This window comes from Cebidichthys violaceus, unplaced genomic scaffold (assembly GCF_023349555.1).
Source record: "Cebidichthys violaceus isolate CVI_PGR_0920_01 unplaced genomic scaffold, fCebVio1.0.p SCAF_7, whole genome shotgun sequence".
NCBI lineage: Eukaryota > Metazoa > Chordata > Actinopteri > Perciformes > Stichaeidae > Cebidichthys > Cebidichthys violaceus.
The window spans coordinates 5,305,769-5,328,544 of NW_027176927.1; the positions used below are offsets into that span (position 1 = coordinate 5,305,769).

Genomic DNA, 22,776 nt, shown 5'->3' on the forward strand with positions numbered 1-22,776 from the left:
GAGTGACGTGTGAAGAGTAGGCTAACGTTAGGCTAATTTTTTGTATGGCCCAACACAGGGAGCCACTGGGTTTATATAAATAAAGAACGCATTGTTGAAATATAATAAAAGCACATCATACTGTTTTATGTGATATATGAAAATAGCTTTAGCTGTCAGATAAATATTTTAAAAAAGGACAATGTCCCCCCCCTGAAATGCAGAGGAGCAATGCTACAAGTAGAAAATATTGTAAAAAGGAAATACTCAAAATTTTACATAATTACTTAAAATTGTACTTACTTTCCACCACTGCAGATAACACCTGCATTTTTTTCACTTGATTAGATTTAATTTTTTTTTTTTTTACAGAGAAAGTAATTTGCGTTTTAATCAGTTTTGTCACTGATAAACATTTAGTCTACAGTTTGTGCAGCTTGTTGCCTTTTGGCAAAATCAGAGTTAATACCCTTTTTCAGTGTATGACATAAGTTATATTAATGATAGAAGGTTAATTTCAGGATATGCATAGCTCAGTGAGCATCACCACTCATCCATGATGGGAAGAGCTTGAGGGGCATCAGGTGTGCCTCCTGCACAGACCCCCCCCCCCCCTTCAGTGCGGTGTGTTAATCCAATGTGAACAGTGAACGCGCAATCCTCGACACAGTTCCAACAATTTAGAGGCCAGCCATGTGGCTTCTCAACAGTACCTCACATCAACAATGCATGTGGGCGAATGTGTCAACACTTACACAGTCAGCTAGCGAGAGTGATAAATCAAACACCCTGTCACTCACACTCTGCAGTTTGTCTGCATGCAAAGAGGCAGAAAACTATAGCTTTCGTACTCTTCACAGCAAGAATTTAAGGATTAAAATTACACTTCCTTATGGTTTGTGGTGTGAAAGCAGACAAGAATAGGGTTGTTATGTTGGATACACAGACATACTTCAAAAGCATTAGACAGACAATAAACAATAGAAAGACAGACAGTATTATCAGTTAGACAGTCAGTCAAGGCAGACACATCATTTACTGTTATCAAACCCGAGGCAGACGCCAAATCCTCCCTTCGTGACATTCGTTCGTGGTTCAATTCATGTGGATTTATATGGACGTCAATGCTATTGGGTTAATACTGTATTATGATGCGCTCTATTTCAATTACACAAACAGCCAGTCAGTAGGCCAGTAATGCTGTGCAGCCTCTCTCCTGCTCTATCATTCTGTCTCATCTTAGTCCAGGCCATCTGTTACAAACACAGCTCAAATCTGTGGCATGAGGCCGACGTATAAGTTACCTCTGTTAAAGACTATTACTGACACACACCTCGCAGTAAACTAAAGCCGATGGGAGATGAGCGTGAACAGGTGCAGCTCTTTCCAACATGCAGCCAGATTCTTTGAAAGTAATTTGCTTGCTGCCTGCTGAAACCAAGGAGCCGAAGTTATGTATAGGAAGCACCTATAAGAACACACACACACACACACACTCACATACATATGTACAAATGCATACACACGTACATTTAAAGGCAACTTGAGTCATCAAATTAATGTCAGGTTAACTAGCAGCTTTTCCAGACAGTTTCTTAGTCTCTCTTTTGATTACTGACAGACTCACTCACTTACTCCCTTTTGCACTTTTTAAGATCTCCAAAATGTCCATGTAGCCTATGCAGACAAAGCGTGTGGAGGAGCAGAGCACATTCACTGAGAAGTCTGGAGACGAGGGGGCCACACTGATAAGAGTGCCTTAGAGGGGGCAGGGGTCTCCGGCTATCGCATATGCGGGACCACGAGTGACACAGGGGTTAATATGTGAAAGAGAAATGGGTTATGCAACTTATTTTGCATTTGTCTCCCGCCTCATTTCCATATTCTTTTGTTGTGGGAGCTTGATAGGCCCCGGCACGCACCTGGCACATCCGTGCCAACAAAGTACTATCTGATTCGCTGCCAGTGGCACTCGCAAGCATCTGCATACATATGCATATACACACAGATGCACTCAGACACACAAAATTAACGCACACCGGACTGTGTGAGCGTGGGGGTGGGGGGGTAATTATCCAGGGGGTCCCAAGCTGGATGTGAGGCCCCAAAAATTGAGAATCAATCAGACTTTCTTGTGTTGTTGCGTCCTTACCCTTACTTGCCACAGTTTCACACATCCTCAAAGTGGCCAACATTCCCAGAGAGCCACATTCTTAGAGAGCTATTACAGACGCATACCAAGTCTCCATCCTTCACTTGTAGGCTCATTATGAGCACATGATGGGAGCGCTGTGGAAACTCTCCATCCCGCTATACTCTCGTAAACACGCGCAAGGCAACAATTAATTTAAAACCAAGTAAAAGTTTAGTTCTTACCTTCCTCAGCTGAATTGGGCTGAAAAAACAGACAGAGAGAAAGAAAGACACTCCACATCTCCACTACAGAATGACACTGACAGAGAGAGAGGGAGGGAGAGAGCATGAAAGAAGGAGATAGAGTGAGTGTGTGTGACAGAGCTAGGGAGAGAGAGGGAGAGGGGGGTGAGAGAGGGGGTGGAGTCTGTTTGCTCCCTTTATCTGAGAGGGAGAGAGAGAGAGAGAGAGAGAGCAAGGGAGGATAGGGGGGTGGATGAGTGAGGGAAGGAGAAAAATATTTACAGAGCAGCACATACAATAAGTACACTGCCAATAGAGGAAGTAAACAAAACACTGTTGTCAGAGAGACGGGGTGAGAGGAGGAAAGTGGGAGAGGTTTTTTATATTTGAGAGAAACAAAGACAGAGAGAGAAAGCAAGGCAGAGTCAACAAGAGAGACTGACAGAGGGAAAAGGAGGTGTAAAAATGAATAAACAAGTTTGTCTGGTCTCTAAAACAACTGTCTAGACACGTCTAACGACATCAGTTCCAGCTCTCCTCAAAATGCAGAGCACAAATTTCAGCGAGGCCGGCTGGCAGACTGTGGCATCCCTCACATGTCTCGACGCTGTGCTAGCTTGCATTTTTCAAGCTGTGGCATGTGAGATTGCCCAACTTCTTTTCCTTTTTTTTTTCTTGATGTCTCTTAGTTCTACCTTTTTATGGAAAATTAATATAATTAAGACACATTTTTGGATGCTCGTCATCCTCCCTCTTCCTAACACCCACCTTCCTCTCTTCCTCTCCCCTCTGTTTCTCAGACACACTCGTCGCCTCACAGGATTGCTCATCCAGACAGTATCTAGACACGCACTCATACACACACATGCAAACACACACGCAAACACAGGCGGCTGAACACCCCTCCGGCCCACGCACGCCACCCGCTGGTCAGACCGCAGTACTGCAGCTTGTTGATGGGCTTTCATGCCCCAGTTCACTGCATTGAGTGAGACTTCAGTAGACTCTTGCAGGGAGATGTTGCCTATTGGTTTGACACAGTTAGATGGCCCCATTCCCAGCCAGCCGGGGGGCCTGTACCCAGGGCTCTTTGCTCCGAGAGGTAAAGTGAAGAGGGAGATGGATCACGGTCCTTCAGTCATTAATAAGAAGGGAATTAAAACTTCTTAATTAGTTTTCAGTTTGTTGTGCAATAACTTGTTCCCTGTGCCATCTTGAATAATGTCTATATTTTCAAAAATCACTAGTGCCAACTTCTCAAATGATATTATTTTCTGTAAAAAAAAAACGTTGGAGAAAATGAATCTGTAATCTAAGCGATAAGAAAATAATTGTTAGCTGCAGTTTTTTTAGTCTCCTTCCTAAAAAAAATGAATCACTTGCAACTGCCCTCATAAAACAAAACCTGTAATTTTAGAAGAATGTTTTCTTTAGAGCTGCAATGTTGAAGACCATTTTCAGGGGAATTCCTCTTTGAGGTTAAGTTTCTCTTGCGTCTCTACGTGTGTGTTCTTCTGGTTTGGCTTTTGAAACCGTGTGACCCAAGAGGGAATCTGACCTCATAACTCCTAATCACGCATGCACTCCTGAAACGTCATCCCAACCGTGAATACGTCTTTTTAAACCCAACTGTTCAGCAGCAGCAGACAAAGAGAGACACTGAAGTCTGCTTTTCCACTCATGGTTTTATTTCATTGTTTCAGAAGGTTGGTTAGCTCTACAGTGTGTAACTGCACAGCTGACTGAGGTTTTGCCGCGGTGCAGAAAAGGAAATGGGAGTTGCCACAGAGCAGAAGTGGAGACCAGACAAAATATCAGACAAACCTCTCACACTTTCGCATAAGCACAGAGACTGCAATTACATCAAACATTCATTGCTTTGACTCGTAGCATTGCAGACTGTTTATGCTCGTAATTCAAGTCGAACATTCCCTTAAAAGATGGAGAACTTTATTTCCTTTTTAGTTTCTCAAAGCAAGTGTCACTCATACTTTTACAGCAGGAGAACAGATGACTGTACGATATAAAAACAGTAAAGGTTTATCTCTTATGTGACTCGCACACACATTCAACACTCAACTTCTCACTTCCGTTTACTGTTGAGGAACTTAGTGACATTCACCAGAGTAAGAGTGCAAGAAAATCAGTGGATATAACATAGATGACACAGTATTATTAGGCCCAAATAACAACCAAACACCATACATATCTTAACACATACAGTATATTTACAGAGAGCCATAGACAAAATAAACAATCATTAGAAAGTAGTCCCACTGCCAAAGTGCAAATTAAAAAGCTGCTGAGCTCAAACATTGAAAAGTGCTTCCTTAAGAGTGTGTGCCAAGAGGAAGATGCAACTGTACAAACATTGACACAACATTCATAAACATGTATACTAGGCTGTAATAGTTGATCATGATGCAGTAACTGGAGAATCTACAATATATACACATGCTTTTTAGACAAACAAAAACACACGATAAGACATTTTTTGTGCTTTAAAATACAATTAATTTAGTGTTTTTATTTAACATCAATATCCCAAGTGACTGATGTCTTGTTTAGACTGGCAAAAGTTTTGATTTGATGTAACACTATTGATTGTAAGATATTTACTTTTATGACCTATTGTGCAGAAGTTACTGCTACGTACGGATGTCAAGAGAGCTTCAAGCAGTGATGATACATGTGTTTTCTATTGCTGCAGTATAAAACAAGTAGCCAGCTGAGTTGTTGTACCCAACGGCTGAATTGCATAAACGACTGCACTACGACATCCTGACTGTACTCTTAAATGAAAACGTAGAACACAAGAGATTAAGTTGTGTTTTTTAGAGCAGAAAGCCTATAAGGAGACGTTTTTAGGGCCTGACAGTGCTAGACTACACCTCGTTATCATACAAACAAAATACTTGAAGCAGACAGTACTAATTTACAGAACTGCACTTTTTTTATGACTTCAAACAACACACAAACATCCTGTACTCTCAGGGGATGCTACAAGATGAGCAGAAATATGTATTATTTTCCACATGGTTAGATATTTTTATTCTAAGTCTATAGTCAGCACTTTTTTGTGCACCTGAAGGGGAGAGGGACTTACTGTAGCACCTCTACATTTATTCTGTCTACTCAAGAAAACGTGGCTCCCTCCCCCTGGCAGCAAGGCACATCAGGCAGGCAGACAGGACAGCAAGCCAATCTTTTTTTGGGTCAAACTACTGGGCTCCAAAACCGGCTTTTCAAGCTTGACCTCAATACATAACCCCCCCCCCCAAATCCCGTAACCCGGGGGTAGCTGAAGACCTGGGACTTAACACACAACATATGTTGATCCTCTTATATGGCAGTATGCGTTGAGCTGGCAGCAGGCATGTCAACAAATATTAAGTACTAGTAATTCAGTTAAGTTTGGCCCCATGTTGAAAGCAGGATTAGAGGGAACTCTGTCAATTAATTTAGCATTTGTAAACAGGGAATCTTTAACACTGTATTTAGTTGGCTTTTTCTAAACACACACAGCTGCTCTCTCACCATTTGTATGAAATATAGCCCTTTACAATATCAATGTATTTGAAACCTGTTGTCTGTATTGTACCCTGAGTCTTCCTTCTTCTCTCTAAGGAAAGTCCACCATGGGAACCTTGTCTATGGGAGCAGGTTCTTTGCCTTCTCTCAGGCCAGCGACCTCAAGCTCCGTGGAGGGTTTCCCTGCACTGGAAGCGAATCCCTGAGCAATATCGTCAAAGGTTCTTCCTTTGGTCTCAGGTACTTTCAGGAAGGTGAAGATGAAGAACAGGATGAGTAAGACCATGAAGATGATGAAGACGTAAGGACCACACAGTTCCTGAGAGAAGGAGAGAGAGATGTCTGTTAGTAAAAGACAAAACTGCTCGTACAGCTGAAGATTTTAGTGAAGTAAATGTTTCCCATACCTCCAGTTTAGGGAAGCCCAGCCCCACCAGGAAGTTGGCGGTCCAGTTGGAGAAACCAGAGACAGCTATGGCAGCAGGTCGGGGCCCCTGGGAGAAGAGCTCCGCCACGATGAACCAGGGGATTGGACCTGGACCCATCTCAAAACTGGCAACAAAGCCAAACACAGCCACGATGGCCAGGTAGCTTAGAGACTGGTTTGTCTGCTGCTCAGAGAGAGAAATAAAGAGAGTTAGAACAAGATGTAATGGGGGAGCAATAGGAACACTTTTTATTTCTGTAAGGTCACAGGAGAAACATCACATCACTCACCACCAAAGACAGGGAGATCGTCATAATGAGGGCAAAGATAGCCATTCCACCCAGACCAATCAGGTGCATAGTCCTTCGCCCCGCCCGTTCAACCAGGAAGAGCTGGGGTCAAAACAAGAAAAATAGCAATTAATAATCCAAGAAATGTAAATCATTCCTTGTATTGAGACACCAAATGTGTAGTCAGAAACTTACAGAGACAATGGTAGACACAGTGTTGACAACTCCAGCTCCTATGGTGGCGTAGATGGGTTGACTAACACCAGCTGTGTCAAATATACCTGTAGAGTAGTAAAACACCTGTAGGGGGAGGAAGACTGTTATGAGTAACTCATTATATTAGTCAAATTAGAGTAGTCTTTAAAATTGCATTACATTAAACCTGCATTCATTTTTGTTTTGGCCACTTGGCGGCAGATCAACAAGCTTTAAACACAACACTGACATATTAACACTTTTTAAAGTTGTTAGCAAACAAACATTTATTTTATCTTTTAACTTCCACTATCTCTTTGGTCTCCGTAAACATCAACCTGACAGAAATACAGTATCGGGCTCTGTAGCAGCTAAATGCTTCTCTGTGTTCTGTGTAGTTCTGCCAGTGGCTCTCACAAGCATCTGCTTGCATATGCATACTATGCATATGCAAGCCAGCTTTTTAGCTGGCTTGTATTTTTTGTTACAAGTTGTGACATAAAACTAATACTGAGCGGAAAGACTCTACTAGCTGCTGTGCTGGTGAGTGAGATAGGTCATGAGTGTTAATATATCTGTCAGTTCAATCAATGTTGCAGCCTTTAGCCGCAGGCAGCTTTAGCTTTACTGTGATTGTCAGGTCAGACGAGGGAACGTTAACACATTTAGTCAGCCTGGTGAAATGACCTTATTAACAAAATACCTATCAAATACCATTGTATTGGCCTCTTCTGTCGACCCTTAGTGGCTTAGATTATTCCACTCAATCTAACATTGCCTGGAGCCAAGAAGCATCTCTCGTCATGTGCTTGTCAGACACATTTGTATAATTTCAGTGAATGCTCCTTTAAAGATTAATGTATGAGATGACATGGACTGACACTTGATGATCATATCACTAACAATGTGCTCCATTATAGGACTTGGTGTTTACTCACAGCGTTGATGCCGGACAGCTGCTGAGAGAGCTGGAGGACTATAGCGATGATGATTGGTTGACGGTAGTTTGGGGAGCGGAAAAGTTCGAGGATGGACACTTTCTTCTCCATGGCCATCTTCATCCCTTCTTCCTTCATCTCCTGAATATCATCGCTCACGTCCTCACAGCCGCGCAGACGCACCAGCGCTACAAAGAGAAGATGGGATGGATGAATAGCGAGCAAGCAAGAACATTATTGTGCAAATATGATGTAAAGAAATCCTGAAAGGGTCTTGGAACATAATGTGGTTAAACTTTCATAAATCACAGGGCCATGCTTCAATCCGCAGATCATTAATAATGCAAGAGTAATTTTCGATGCAGTCTCATTAAAACCTTATGTTGCCATCTTGTTGGCATAATGTTTCAAAACTGACCTTTTCTTGCCTCCTCTTCCTGGTTGAGGGAAATGAGCAGGTAGCGGGGGCTTTCAGGGCAGAAAGGCAGCATGATGCACTGCAGGATGGCCGGCAGGATGGTGAGAGCCAGCAGCAGAGGCCACAGAGTGTCAGAGCCAAGAATAAACTCGAGGCCGAAGATCTAAAATAGATAGACAACAGGGGAAGACAGACTTATAATGGACTCATATGAGGTGAGTTTCAGTTTGATCAAACTAAAACAAGTCGCAGAGCTCTTCCTCAGTGCACCATCCTATGTTCTCCTCACCAAACATTTTTAGCTATCTTGTCTTTATCAGAGTAGCGTCCAGGGCTGTTCCCAGTTTCTTTATATACAGTCCATTGATCGGTAATCTAAATATTAAGAGATGGAAGAGATTTGACTATGCTCTGCTTTGAAAGAGGAGGTTGAAAGAATACAATATGTGTTGGTTTGTATTGAAAAGTGTATATTCAATTTATTACCATTTGATTGATTACAATTAAATGTTCTATTTGCTAAAAAATATTCTGAAAAGATGCTTGTAATGTTATATGTTTTGTGGTCAGATACATTTTTCTTGTACATTTCTGTATCCACTGGTACAATATAGTATTTTGTAAACATATTGTACTAGAAGAGCGTTGCAATGTTTTTATTGTGATGGGCATGAAATTGTTAGCCGATATCTTGTCCACATTATTCTGCAGAAATCTACAGCTTTTGCACAATCAAATGTAAAAAGCATCAATAATATAATCACAGTTATAATATCACGGCATCATACCTGTGCCACCAGGATACCAATAACTAAAGCCAGCTGGTGCAGCGTGCCGAAGGCTCCTCGGAGAGCAGTGGGAGCGATCTCGCCCACGTACATGGTTGTTAGTCCCGTGCACATACCACAGAACACTCCGATGATCAAGCGACCGATAATGACCATCTCAAAAGATCCACTCAAAGCTGACAGTCCCATAAGACCCCCACCAAGTAGAGCCAGGGCATTGGATAGCAGCATGGACTTAATCCTTGTGAAGAGAAACAAGGAGGAAAGGACATGAGTGAGTAAAATAAAGCAACTATAAAAGGTATGTCTAAATAGTATGTAGAAGGAAATGAGGGCTGCAGCAAATAATTATTTGTATTATCAATTAATCTGCTTTTACAATCTTCTCAATTAAAAATAATGACAAAATCACAATCTCTCAGACTTCAAGGTGAAGTCTTCTTATGACATTTTTTTGTCAAACCAACAGTCCAAAACCAAAGATATTTAATTTTGTATTAGATTGCACAAAGAAAAGCATTTTCCAAATAATTTTCTGCCAATTGAATAAACAAAGGAAATAAAAGAAAGCAAAATAACTATGATCACTTTTTGCCGAGATTAGTCACACAATGTAAAATGAAAATCCTGAAAGGACTGATTTGCTGTCTGTCCTTTTACATTAAAATATTTCCTGCACCACAGTGTCTATTCCTGATGTTCTCACCTGCCAAATTTGTTGACCATCGCTCCGACAGAGAAAGACCCCACCATGCCTCCAACACTGAAGATGGCAACAGCAAAGCTCCACACCATGGTGTTGGCTCCTGGGCTGAAAGGCTCCCCGTATCGCTCCATCGACACATTCTGGAAAAACCTGCGCAGTTTCTGTCAAACCACGGAAAAGAGTGCCGGGATTAGAAGTGACTGCTTTTAAGTAAGTGTTTGTCTTATGTTGTTTATGTTTAAAACAGTTCATTTAAGATCTAACAAATGAGACAGAGCTTGTGCTTGATGCATGAGATTCTGACACATCCACACGGGGGCAGTGTAGCTTTTAGCTTTGCCACCTGGCAATGCTGTGGTTACAAATGAGACCAAATGTGTCGAGAACCATAACTGTAAATTAGGCCTCCTTGCAAAACCACAGATACAGAACAAAAACATTTTTAAAAAGTGTTAAAATGATGGCAATTGACAGGGTCATTTTGGTTATTACAAAATTCATATTAGAAAATGAGTGATCTATTATTAATCCATCTCTCTTAACACAAAACAACGTCCATTACAAGTCTCATCCAGCAAAAACACACGCATCCAGGAACAAACACACACACACACACAAACCTGCTCGGGTGCATTGATGACCCCGGTGTTGTAGCCAAATTGTAGCGAGCCAATGACTGCTGTTGAAACGCTGTAGAGAAGGTAAAAGGTCAACTTCTTCTTCGGCTGTTGAGAGAGGAAAAGACACAAGAGATATGAAAGATTAAAATAATGAGCGAAAGGAGTTTGTGTACAATCACCCCCTCAGTTTGTGTGGTGGACATGGCTTGTCCCTTGCTCTACAAAGCTCTTGTTGTTTTATAGTGTCACTGGTAACACACATAAACACACAATGAGTCTTTCTACATCTGCTCTCCCTCCTTGTTTTCAGCTTTCTGCATCAGCAGCTCGCAGCACTGCTGTGAAAGCTAGGTGCTACAACACGGCACATGCTCCATGATTTGCAGCTCTGAGGTATTTCTCAGCTAAGTAGCTAAAGACACCCTGAGAGAACAAGACTGAATCCTATTGTGAGGGTTTTTTTTCCCCTGCTGGTTTTGGAATTAAAGTGGGTTTAACTCATAATAACAAGTTAATACACCTGACAATAATCCCTAACACGGCAGGGCATGCTGGGGAGTGAAATTTGATAAATTTAAAAGTATCCAACCGAGCAGAATTGAACGGAGTAATTGGTTTAATGAAGTTTAACTTGTACTATATGGAGTTGGCATGCCCAAAATCAATATCCCCGTTGAGGTTTACCATATCTCTTATACATTTAATTTAACACACCAACTTTCTGAGAACTTTTGCATCCTGAGTCTAAAGGTCCAAATAGATCCAAATAAATCTATTTTTCATCATCCAGTCTTTTCAAAATCTGCCCATTTCAACACAAACGTCATGTTGCAAGATAATTTGTTGTTTTACACAATTTATAATCGCACTCAAGTCAGAAAGCAGACACAAAGACAGGCACAATGCGCTTTGTCCCAATGTTTTACCGGCCATTTTGTTACTATCTTCACAGATAAAATACACATGTATAGATAATATCCTCAAACTGTCTGTTCTTTTATCAGGTTAGCATAAACCAACACAGGTCAGAGGGAAACAGGGAGGAAGTGATGAATAACTTGAAAATATGTCACCATAGTAAGATAGTGATAATCAGTGGAAATCAAGTCACGGTGTGTTTCTTGGGGACATCATAGCCTTGTCTCATAATAAGGACTGAACGCTCTGGTGTTACAGTCGTTTGAACTTTATGTGACAGACGGAGTATCTTGACAGTTTGGCACACAGGAAGTGTTGCATACAGGATAAAGTGTTAGCGAAGGGGAAATACGGAGTTCTGGTAATAAAACAGATGCATGATAAAGATTAAAAGAGAAGAAATGAATGAAAAAGTGAGCTAACATTTGAGAATATAATCATTAACATGTAATCACATATTCATCGCAAGCCATGTTCGACTTTTGGCACAAGATCACCTCAGATAACCTGCAGGATTAAAAACATGCCAGGTTGGTCTGTGGACGTGGGGGTGTGGTTGTGTGTGTACCTATATGTGTGCTTGTGGTAGAGACATTCTTATGTTGAAAAAGATTCAGACACGAGTGCATTGCAAAGCCTCTTGCTAAAGCAACTCTAATGAAGGAGTGGCCAACTGAGCACATTAAGGTATTGAATGCGTCAGACTCAGAGATTATGTCGGCATGTTGTGAGGCATTGTGGTCACACGGGAACATAGTCACTCTAGTTGTGTGCGTTTCTATAATTGCAAGCAGCAGCCAAGCATATACATTAATGTTGCTCAATGTCTGCAGCTGTATACTATAATATACGGTACATGCGGGTTTATAACATACTCAATGACATCCTGCTAAAATAGTTATGATCAATATGTAACCACAACCAAACGATAATACCAAATGTTTGAAAGTGCACAATTCAAACTCTGTCTGCTCATGAAGAGCATGTGATATGATTGAAAGCTCCAGAACAGCTACTAAAAGGATCTTGTAGTGAAATGATATTCTTAGCTGCTGTTTCCACTGAACTTTACTTAATATGGTCATTTGTGGTCATTTCCTGTACTTATGTTTCATCAATTTGCCCTTTAATAGTAAATCATTTTAACAAATTACTTCAAACCACCTTGAGTTCCTGTGTTTCAACAGTTCGTCTTTCTCAATATTCAGAAGAAAGAATCTGGTTTGACACACCTTTTCTTTGACACTCAACTTCCACATTCATGTCACCTTGCAATCTTCGTCCCTGTCTCTCTCTTTTACTCAAAACTTCTTTTTTCCACCTTTTTTAGAAAATGAATCGTCTTTCTCTCTCTATGTTGTTTGACTAAATTGCATTGAACTTTTCTTGTGTTTTGAATCATAAACTTGACTTTTGCTTTAGTTCCTGTATACATTTTTCTCTTCAGTGCGTTACATCCAAAAGGAAAAAATATTTACGAAAGAAAGACATTTGGTAATAATAATGTTGTGCTTATGTTTTGCTGGAGGCTTTTTGGAGTGCATGCTAGTAATCACTGTGGTTTGGTGGGTTGTTACACTAACACGTGATATGTAAATCTGAAGTCACAGCCATGAAAATTAAGTAACTGCATGTTTCAAAAGATAAACCATAGGAAAAGTCTGCAACGACACATGATAGTAGGCAAATTCACTCAAGATATTCTTTATAATGCCAAAGAGTTAATGCTTTCAAATTAAAAAGTTCACCATTTGATGAGTAACTTTAACTCCCCTGTGTACCATGTTATCACTAAAATCACAACCTATTCCCTTTGTCCTATATTTGTGCAGTTGCAAGTTGTCAATCCTTGCCCTTTTCCAGATCTCTTATTACTATTCCCTCATCCCACTTTTCCAAAGATTGGGCAAATAGAAGAAAAAACACACAAGTTCAAACTTGCCACGCAGCAGTCCCTCTCTTTCTCTCTTACTCATTGCCTGCTCTTGCCAGAATGGAAAAATACAGAATTGCCCATCTGTGCCTCATAATACCACACTCTCATTCATTAGGATGTGTTTTCACGAAACAGGTCACAATATAACAAACAATGGCAAAATGGCTGGCACTCTTCCTCGGGGACCACTGGGAATTATAACAGACAGCTGAAAGTCATGTGTTTGTATCTGAGAATATTATAGCAATGTGCAGAAACTGCACAGCAGTATCACACATGAAATAAGTTTGGAAAAATAGCAATAGAAGTAAGAAACAGTGATATTTACCTTATCATCCTCCATCCGCTCCATCTTTGCTGCTTGATAGAAGATATTCAGAAGAAAGACAACTGTTCAGTTTGCAGAAGCTTCTCAGACGGAGCTTTCTTATTCCTATAGCATACACACCTCTGTGCAAACAGTCAGCAGAGAAACCTGAATTCAAACAAACACAAGAACAATGTGTGATAATCAACAATGAATAAAGAATAAATGTGTTCAGAATCTGAGCAGCTCATACCAGTAAGGACCATAAACCACAGACATAACAGAGACTGAGGTAGAGTGGAGCACTTTTCTGCTCTCACTGTGCCCAAAATGACAGTAAACCCCTCCCTTTGCTTCCGTATTCACCCTCCTCTTCTGCTCTCTCTAATCATGAACTCAAATGAGAAAACAAGTGATGTAACTCCCTCTCTTCAAATTAAATTACTGTCGCTTTGCTTTGCTTTTCTTTTTTTATCAATACAAAGCATGAAATATCAAATCAATGGGCTGCAGAGACTTCAATAACCCACATTGTGCGATGGAGCTGCAGATGATGCTCTACAGGATTTCATTTAAAAACATGTTTTATTACACACAGAAGGCTACTTTACCAATTAGTAATGATATAATGACAATACTGACATGGAATTAATACGTGGATTTTTTGACATTGATAACCTGCATGAATTAATCGGCTTGGTTAAGAATAAATGTTTTGTTTACCGTTATGTGGGATTTGTGTCAGCCTTTGTACCCAGTAAATCAGTCCTGTCCAGATGTTGTATGCTCAGGCAGATGTTCAGCCCTCCCTCCCATCTGTGTGTTTTTATAAAAAAAAAGTGGTACAAGTTCACCAGCACGTTTCAGCGGTGTTGCCCCCCCTACTTTTTACGCGCAGGGAAGCTCCCCTGCGCGTAAAAAGCGCATGTAAAAAATGTCCCACCCAGTCGAGTCACTTCTGTCGTAAAGTCTGTGGCATCAGCGCGGATGCATTTCCGCTGAGCTGAAGGAGGAGGGTGGGGGGGGGGGGGGGGGGACGTGCTCGGGCGAGCGTAAGCCTACAGAGACGGAGAACAAACGGTGCTGGTGAAAGGAGTCTCTGTGCTGCTGCTGCCCACCGGGGCACGAGAACAAAAGACAATGTGCACGGAGTTCAGATACAAAGCCTTGTCATGCAGACATCATGAGACCGGCTCAGTGGGTGGCAAACAAATGGGGAGCCCTCATAATTCTTCATCAACTATGTCTAATCTCCACAGCCCACCTAAATACCGGTCTGGAATTTGACAAGGTTTCCAGACTAAGCAGGGCCATTTTTAAATCCACTTCACTATGTGAGCAGGCTGGGTTCCTATTCAATCGTGTTTTTACAGTTATTGTCCTTTGGCAGTTTTAATCAGAGGCTCAGGACTTAAGTTTGATCTTGGATTTTGGTGACAAATTGTTAAATATGAACACATTTTTCTGTGTTTTTTTTAAATACTGCCCCCACCAAACCCAGCAGATGTTGACCACATAACAAAAATATAAGTTTGTAAATAAAGTTTACCCAGTATACTCATGGATATAAAACAACTACTTTCACCCAGTGTATAATGTTATTTTTAATGTTTATATTGGATCATCAATTAAACCAAAATAACAATACCCAGGTGTATTGTTATTTTTCTCTTTCTGTTGGGTTTTTGATAATACATCGTTTTTTTTACCAACAATATCATCTTTATATTTCTGCTTCTTGCTATTTAAAATATAGTTATTATTTTTTCACAGTATTTTTATCTGATTATTGCGTCACCAACATAAACACTGCTGCTGCTTTCATTGGAAAAAAGTTGGCCACATTTGGCTCGGTTTTGCAGTTGGATTTTTAAAAAATCTAGTTTATTCCTGCTGGTTTCTCAATGTTACTTATCTCCTACCAACTACCTGCTCACTGAGGTCTAGGTCAAAACTTAGAGATTGTTTTCTAACATTTCGTAAAGCAGTTGATAAACTATTGACAAACCTATAGATAACAGTCCAGTTAATTCGCCCTTTATTTCTGAGCCAAATGGTTGGAAACTGGATCATTTTTGGTGTTGACAAAAATACAGATAACTAAACCATGATCAGTGGTGGCAAAAGTACTCAGATCTTTTACTAAAGTAGAACTACTAATACCACAGTCTAAAACTACTCTGTTAAAAGTAAGTCATGCATTATTTTCAGAATAATGTATATTATACTAATGAATTATAACTATAGAATAATTAATGTATACAATACTTAATGTTGCAGTTGGTAAAGGTGAAGCTGTTTTTTTTTACATACTGTCGAGTAGTTTGTGAATTTCACCATGGGATCAATACAGTATTATCTTTATCCATAATAATACAGCGCAATCTATTTGTTGATTATAATTTGTTATCAATCTGAATCTGCAAAACAACTAGCTACTAAAGTCATCAAATTAATGTAGGGGAGTAAAAAGTACAATATTGGCTTCCAAATTGTAATGAAGTAGAAGTTTAAGTAAAAGCTACAATAGCTCAAAATTGTACTTAAGTACCCTAAAGGTACTTAGTTACTTTCTACCACTGACCATGACTGCCCCTGTAAACATACATACTGAATGGATTTGACATTATTTAAAAATATATTATATACACTGTGTATTCTGTCCACTCATTTCTTCAGTATTCCATTGCTAAATTAAGATCTAACCACACATTTCCTGAGGCCAGCCAGCAGACCTAAGTCATTATGTGTGATCCATCAATGAGTTGATAGCCACAGCCTCGTAAAAAGAAGTGACCGTAAATCAATTGTAACAGTCACTTTGCATCAAACAAGTCAGGTTGTGGTAAGTGTGTGTGGCTCCTCCCCTTTCTGTGTGTAATGCTCTTCTGTGCAACCACAATTTTGTCATTTATTGGACATAACCTGAAAAAAGAGGAACTAACAGAGAGAGAGAGAGAGAGAGAGAGAGAGAGAGAGAGAGGAGCGTGCAAAGGTTCAGGTTCAGTGCCTCAAGGGTTTGCAACAGTACTTATTCATTCTTCTCAAAGTACACCTCTCTGTCCCAGCATCCCATCTGGATCCTGTGAGCCGCTGCCGGGGAAACCGATCCCGCAGCATCTCCTGCAGTGACCTGGCCTGAGTGAGCAAATCAAATCATAGGACATCTGCAAAGAGCAAACACAGATAGACAGGGACAAAGATACATACACACACATACACACACACACACACACACACACACACACACACACACACACACACACACACACACACACACCATTACAAACCACATCCAGCAGCCTGACCTTAAAAAATGGATGTGTGTATCACGTATTAATGTCAATGATTTCATGAAAATAAAAAAGTTGCCAAAGATGTAAATATGGCAATTAAACACACTTAAGGTGTATTCAACAAGTAGAGCCTGTTCCATCCTTTATTTTGCTTATAGTGACCGCACCAAAAGTGTACTAAAGGTTTACATTTGTTTGTTTATTCTTTGAAGCTTTCAAAGAACAATTATTGACAAATGCAAGAAATAACCCTTTCAAATATACAATTTTTTCCTGAAATGTTCTGTTTGGTATCTTAAAAATTTAAGTAAACACTTCTTTTCCCACACTTCACTAAATATATTTTGAATATTTCAGCACCTCATTGATAATATTTTACATCAAGCAAAATATTCAAACACAGTCAAATCATGTAATGGTGTCTATGCATCAAATATAAATATTCTAAATGTTTATATAACTTTATACACATCTCCTTTTAGTTCAATGTAGCATCTGAGGTGTATTTGGTTAATTTGGGATGGTGTGTGAGATTACACATTCTTAACATGTATTTATAATGTTATTATGTTATAATCTGTTAGTTCAGGATCAACGGAGAGATGAACCATTGCGATGACAGTTTACTGGAGCGGTTTCTCGTTTACATTTGGTGCAGCAGTGCCACCTTCTGCTTCTGAGTTGCCATAATTTTTGGCTCATGTTGATACCGACCATAGACCCCGACAAAGACATTCAGTTCTGTAGCAGTCACATAAATAGCTTTACGTATCGTGCAGCGTTTCTCTCACTTGATGTTGTAGTTTCTGTATAAATCTTTGCCACCACAGCCATGCCAGTCTACCAGCAACAAGTAGAGGGTGAAGGGGAACTTGTTTGGTCTAACAAATCAACTCAGCAGAGATGAACACACCCTCTGTGGCGTGTCAGGACATATTGTAACATAGCTGAGCTGCTGATAATCAAAAGAAGATTACAACTGTGCTGTGAAGACAGAAGTGTCAATACTGTAATACAAGACTGTAACACAACGCAATTAAATCAAGTCTCTGCTTGTCACTAAAGACCGTTAATGTTAAAGTCATCTACAATAGCAACGTGAAGTAAACAGTGAAATTCTGATAAAGATCAAAGGAGTAGGTTTACATTTATGTAAAAAATGTAACAGACAGCAGTGTGTTAAACCCTCCACCTTCGTGAATACGTTGAATATTACTGAATATTTATGTCTGATTTTATTACTAATATTACTCAGTTTTTGGTAATTCAGCAAAACCTACATTTGTATTATTGTTTGAAGAAGTCATTGATGTCCTGCTCTTTTAGGACAGATGTATTATAGAAGCTTCTGAACCGAAAGTATAATCCTCAATACTATGACAAATGTTTTTAACTTTATTTCTAATATTTATCATTGAAACCTGATCATGTAGTACATCTTCTGTACATGTTCAGACTATTTGTGGCATGACATCATTGATATCCTTCTGTTACAGAGACAACAGAAGATGTCAGTCATTATGAGCACATTCACACATCCAGCTCTGATGAAACGCACAAATCCTGTGGTCTTCAGACTGGAACCAGTTTAGATACTGGTCCTGAAAAATTCCTCAGTTACCCCACATCAATAAGCTCATCACAATTAGGCACACATGTAAGCTGGTTGGTCACAGAGATACAGTTCAACTGCGCCACAGTGTGGTGAAAATAGAGTATTACATCAAAACAACCATCTGGTTTGATCACCACTGCCACCCGCTGGAAAGACGTTGGTATAGTTTTGTTGAGTTTTCACAGCAGACAGACCTGAGGGTGTTTCAGAGATGACTAAATAGACACTTCATCCTTCGGGTAAATAGTCTGGAATACTTTAATGAAGACAGGACGAGGCTGCAAAATCAAGACAGCTGAAGGCTGCGTTAGGTAATCCACAGAGACTAGTCGAAAACTAAAAATCTTGATAGCAGCCATTACATCTACACCAGGCTTGCTTTTTCTAAAATTAAGGAACCGATGTAAGAAAAAAGTTCACTGTGTCTGTTGTATTGGATTTACTTAAAGGGCTTTTCTCGAAAACAAAGTACTGAAACACTATAATGAACAACATCCTTTTAATTAAATCTGAACCGTATTTAATGATGAAACAAAGCTGAAGAGTACTTTACAACTGAGACAGGGAAAAAAACTTCAGACCGTAACATGCAAAGCTGTGCGTGTTTAAATTTAAAGTTAACAACAGTAGCATCACTGATGAAGATGTCCTTAGGCGCACCACTGAGCTGCAGGTAACAGAATGTCCTGGAGTGGACTGTCCTGATCAATCATGGCTGCCGATTTCAGATTTTCCCTGCGAAACTTCCATCTTCTATCTGCTCGTCCCATTTGGAAACCTGTGGGAGATATTAGAGAAAACATTAGCCCTATCTGACAACAAACTAACGTTCAAGCATCAGCAGAACTGTGGCTTTATACGCGTCCGGTATTTTCATGTCAATCGCTAGAATATAGCACCAACAGAGATTTGAGATTCCCTGGTTTTGGGAACACTATACGTTTCAAAATAGTCTCACAGATGTTGCAACAAAAATCTAAAGTCAAAAACAGGTTTGGTCACTAACTACCTAATCTGAGCATTCTAATGCAACAGCTGTGAGAACATTGCCATATCTATAAATGTATGATGGAAAAGGCGTTGTATATCGCATTAATGGATGTTGCAAAGACCCTCAAACTCCAAGAGATAACCAATCACCAGTTAATGACAGAGAAACAAAGGCAAGCACATGGCACAGAATATCACCAAGCAGTAAAACAGTCTGTCTAGGTTACATACACTAATCTTGTCTATCCAGCACAATCAACATTAACTGTGTGCATGAAAACATTTCCAACAAAATTATCATAACTGTAATCCCATAACTCACCCAGCTCATAGGACAGAGGCTCTTGTAGACCCTCTGGTACCAATCGCAGGGAGCCACATCCTGGTCTTTGGCTGACAGGGCCTTATTGCACCTGTGGAAGTCTGGGGCAAAAAAAATAACAAAAGGGTTCACGGTAACCATCTGACACAATGTTCACACTAAAAACACGACAACAACAAGCCACTGAGATCGAAGGATAGTCGGTACCAGAATGGAAATGTTTGACAGAACAAGCGTATCTTGGTTTTATTAGTATTATTAACAAGATGTTCAAGCTATTATTTAATTAACAAGATGCTCAAGCTTCAATGTGAGGCGGAAAGTAATAATCCCACCACTATTATGAAGCTGTTTTTATAAAACTAGCTTCAATTCTAACCGTACAAAGTTATAAAAATAAGACCCCTCAGAATGTTAAAGTTTTAACAAAGAATTTTGGTAAGAGCACAAACAGACACTGACAATGTTTTAAATTTTGTATGTTTTGCTTTTCTTAATCGCAATAAATAGAATTGGCCAATATTTTCACTGCAATATTAAAAGAAATATATCATGCTGTTTGAAATTGTTTTATTCATTACAAATTGATTTTAATCAGAATACTGACTCCAGTTGTGTAGTTTGTAATTTACAGAACTTGCTAAAGATTGATTTTTAAATGCTACTAATGTCACGTGGAGGTCATATTTAAATGTCACGTAAATGTTATAAACATCTGAATGACGACTGATTTGTAAGCTTGCGTGTACCGTGTAAATCTGATGGTTATACAGCCACATATGTTAACTAAACAACCGCTAACTAGCATTACAGATGTTGCAAAGGTCCATGGCTGTAAGCATATTGAAGGGTAGAGGAATTCCCTTCTCTTGAAATCTACGTCCCAAGTGTCCTACGGTCTTGTAAGGAGTAATCACAACATATGTATCTCTGTATTCACCCAGGTAGTTCTGAAAACAGTTGCGGGTCTGGTTGGTGTTGGGGAATCGGGCGTCAAAGGGAGCCGTCCTGTAGTTCTTGATCTTCTCCTCGACTGTGTCAGACATCTTTTTGATCTTCAGTCACACGACTAAATGACACTGAAACAAGGCACATGGTGGATTAACTCACAGCTGATGCAGGTTTAGAAAACACGTTAGATGAACAGAGTGTGACCTCAATTTAAGGCTCACTGTTAGCTGGCTAAGCTAAGTTAAATATAGGTTAGCTTTGCTCACGCTTTATTTCGCTTAACTCAATGCTAGTTTGTTAAACAAACCTAAGGATAACTATCTAACCTTGATAAGTATATTGACATAAACAAATACTGATACGACCACATAGCTTTGAAGAACAAGTTAGCATAGTTTGCATGCTAACTGACTAACTGTTGTTAGTTAGCTAATGCTAGCTGTTAGCGCGTTGTTAACATGTTAATATATCTGGAAATTGTTAGCTAGATTAACACATTTGAATACGGCTGGTTGTTTCAAGAGTTTTGGCAGTTCAATACATCAGAAAGCCCGATAAATACAATTGTAAAGGTTGTAAATAGCATGCAAAGTGTCGGAGTTACCGTCAGCTAACCTTGGGAGGTTTCTTGATGTGTCCTCGGAGCGCACCGGAAACATACCCTTCCTCGTAGACGCGCAAAGGATGCTGGGATATCGGCTCATTAGAACGTCTGACCAGACACCTAACTTCAGTTTTCAGGTTCCTAATATCCGCTTTATTGATTTTTATTGAGCTATAACGACCATAAGAATTCTCAGTAGCCTGACTTATAGTAGAGAGATTAGTTTAGTTTACAAATCTAATGTGGCACACACAAAAGACCAATAACAGTGGAATATAATGTTTCCTTATTGATATTTCCTATGGATATTTCACACCTCAGCAGTTAAATTGATCCTCTCAAAACTGCAATATGTTGGTTGGTTGTAGGTGAATCAATATCGACATGCAAATTTTAGTCATTGTTTATGGTTTACTGTTTTGAAACAAATACATGAGGTTACGGATGCAAAGATGACCTCATCCTACTGAGTTCAAGTTAAAATCAGCTGAAAGCAACACTTTTACTATTAAATAGGCTTGTGGACTTGGAAGGTGGCTGACAAAATTGAGTACTGAAATTGACGTGTTGTACACTTTTTCGAAGAGGACTCCAGCTGTGGTCAGTTTGAATTTGTGTTGCTTGCAGTAAATCACAAGTTTTCGAAGGGTAAAATATCAAAAGCAATGTTTCAAAGAAACATCATATTCTCTGCAGTCCATCTATATATTCTCACAGTGTTCCACTCATATTTTTGACAAATATATTTTCAAGTCAAAGTCCCCATAGGGTAGGCCACAAGAAGCTACATCTTTTATGATGTAACTTACATTATTGTCTTAATTAAAAAAAAAAAAAATATTATTTAAATTATTTAAAATAATGATTGACAACATCACTCACAGTAATGTTATATTCTGTTTATAGCCTGTTTCGCAAGTAAGATTCACCGATTACAGTTAGACCTAATGTATAGTGTTGTACTAATGTTATAGCCACTGTTTGAAGTAATCTATTCTCTTCTCCCTCAATGACACTTTGAAACAGTGGAGGAGCCTTTGAACTGGGACACGGGTTGTTGACCTGTATTAACAACGTATTTGGTCTGGAGATGTAGATTTCAGCAGATCTATCCCCTAAAGTGGGACACAGTGACATTCTCCTTTCTCTTTTCACCATCTTCCTGTCGAAGAAGAGGTCAAAGATCACAGGTGTCTCTGTCGCTCCCTCTTGCTTCCTGTCTCGCTGTATGTGTTTTTCCTTTATCCTCTTTTCAGCAAAATGTCAAACTGAGCCCTCTGTGTGTTTTGTGATGCATCACAATATCTGTTCTAATCATAAAAATCTCAAAGTAGTATCAGATTTAAATGGCCACATTCTTGAGAATCTGTTGTGGCTTTAAGACCCAGTTTGATGTCATTAAGGTTTATTAGGATGAAACAGTGACACCATATTTGTGTTTAATCCAAACAAACCAAAAGATAGATATCTAGATTGCTTTGTGGGGTATAATGTAGTGTATAGTAATCCCTACAAAGGTCTCAAAGGCTCATACGTGTGTGTGCAAATTCACCCTTCTTTTACTCTCTA

At 39.6% G+C, this 22,776-nt stretch overlaps 3 protein-coding genes across 4 annotated transcripts in view; all 3 read right to left on the reverse strand.

Moving 5' to 3' along the window:
- Positions 1-2,464, reverse strand: part of ephb6 (eph receptor B6) — a 35,778-nt gene extending 33,314 nt beyond the window's left edge. The window contains exon 1 of the mRNA XM_068735887.1: positions 2,356-2,464. Within this exon, the coding sequence (XP_068591988.1) occupies positions 2,356-2,461 (106 nt within the window). The 5' untranslated portion in view covers positions 2,462-2,464. The remainder of the gene's footprint in view (positions 1-2,355) is intronic.
- A 1,558-nt stretch (positions 2,465-4,022) lies between these two features.
- On the reverse strand, positions 4,023-13,768 carry slc2a3b (solute carrier family 2 member 3b). Its single transcript, XM_068735590.1, has 11 exons — positions 13,683-13,768; positions 13,451-13,597; positions 10,269-10,373; positions 9,649-9,809; positions 8,943-9,183; positions 8,155-8,317; positions 7,737-7,924; positions 6,799-6,903; positions 6,604-6,705; positions 6,294-6,497; positions 4,023-6,205 (listed from the first exon to the last, which is right to left on the reverse strand). Exons 2-11 carry the CDS (start codon positions 13,472-13,474, stop codon positions 5,978-5,980), a joined length of 1,521 nt encoding a protein of 506 aa, XP_068591691.1. The 5' UTR covers positions 13,475-13,597; positions 13,683-13,768; the 3' UTR covers positions 4,023-5,977.
- Positions 13,769-18,822: 5,054 nt separating this feature from the next.
- Positions 18,823-21,291, reverse strand: cox6b2 (cytochrome c oxidase subunit 6B2). 2 transcript variants are annotated; one of them, XM_068736132.1, is made up of 4 exons: positions 21,219-21,291; positions 20,593-20,731; positions 19,653-19,753; positions 18,823-19,118 (listed from the first exon to the last, which is right to left on the reverse strand). In XM_068736132.1, the coding sequence occupies exons 2-4, from the start codon at positions 20,696-20,698 to the stop codon at positions 19,065-19,067; spliced, it is 261 nt and encodes an 86-aa protein (XP_068592233.1). In that variant the 5' UTR covers positions 20,699-20,731; positions 21,219-21,291; the 3' UTR covers positions 18,823-19,064. The 2 variants fall into 2 exon arrangements, with proteins under 2 accessions (XP_068592233.1, XP_068592234.1); XM_068736133.1 differs by having other exon boundaries at positions 21,208-21,286.
- Positions 21,292-22,776: the final 1,485 nt, after the last annotated feature.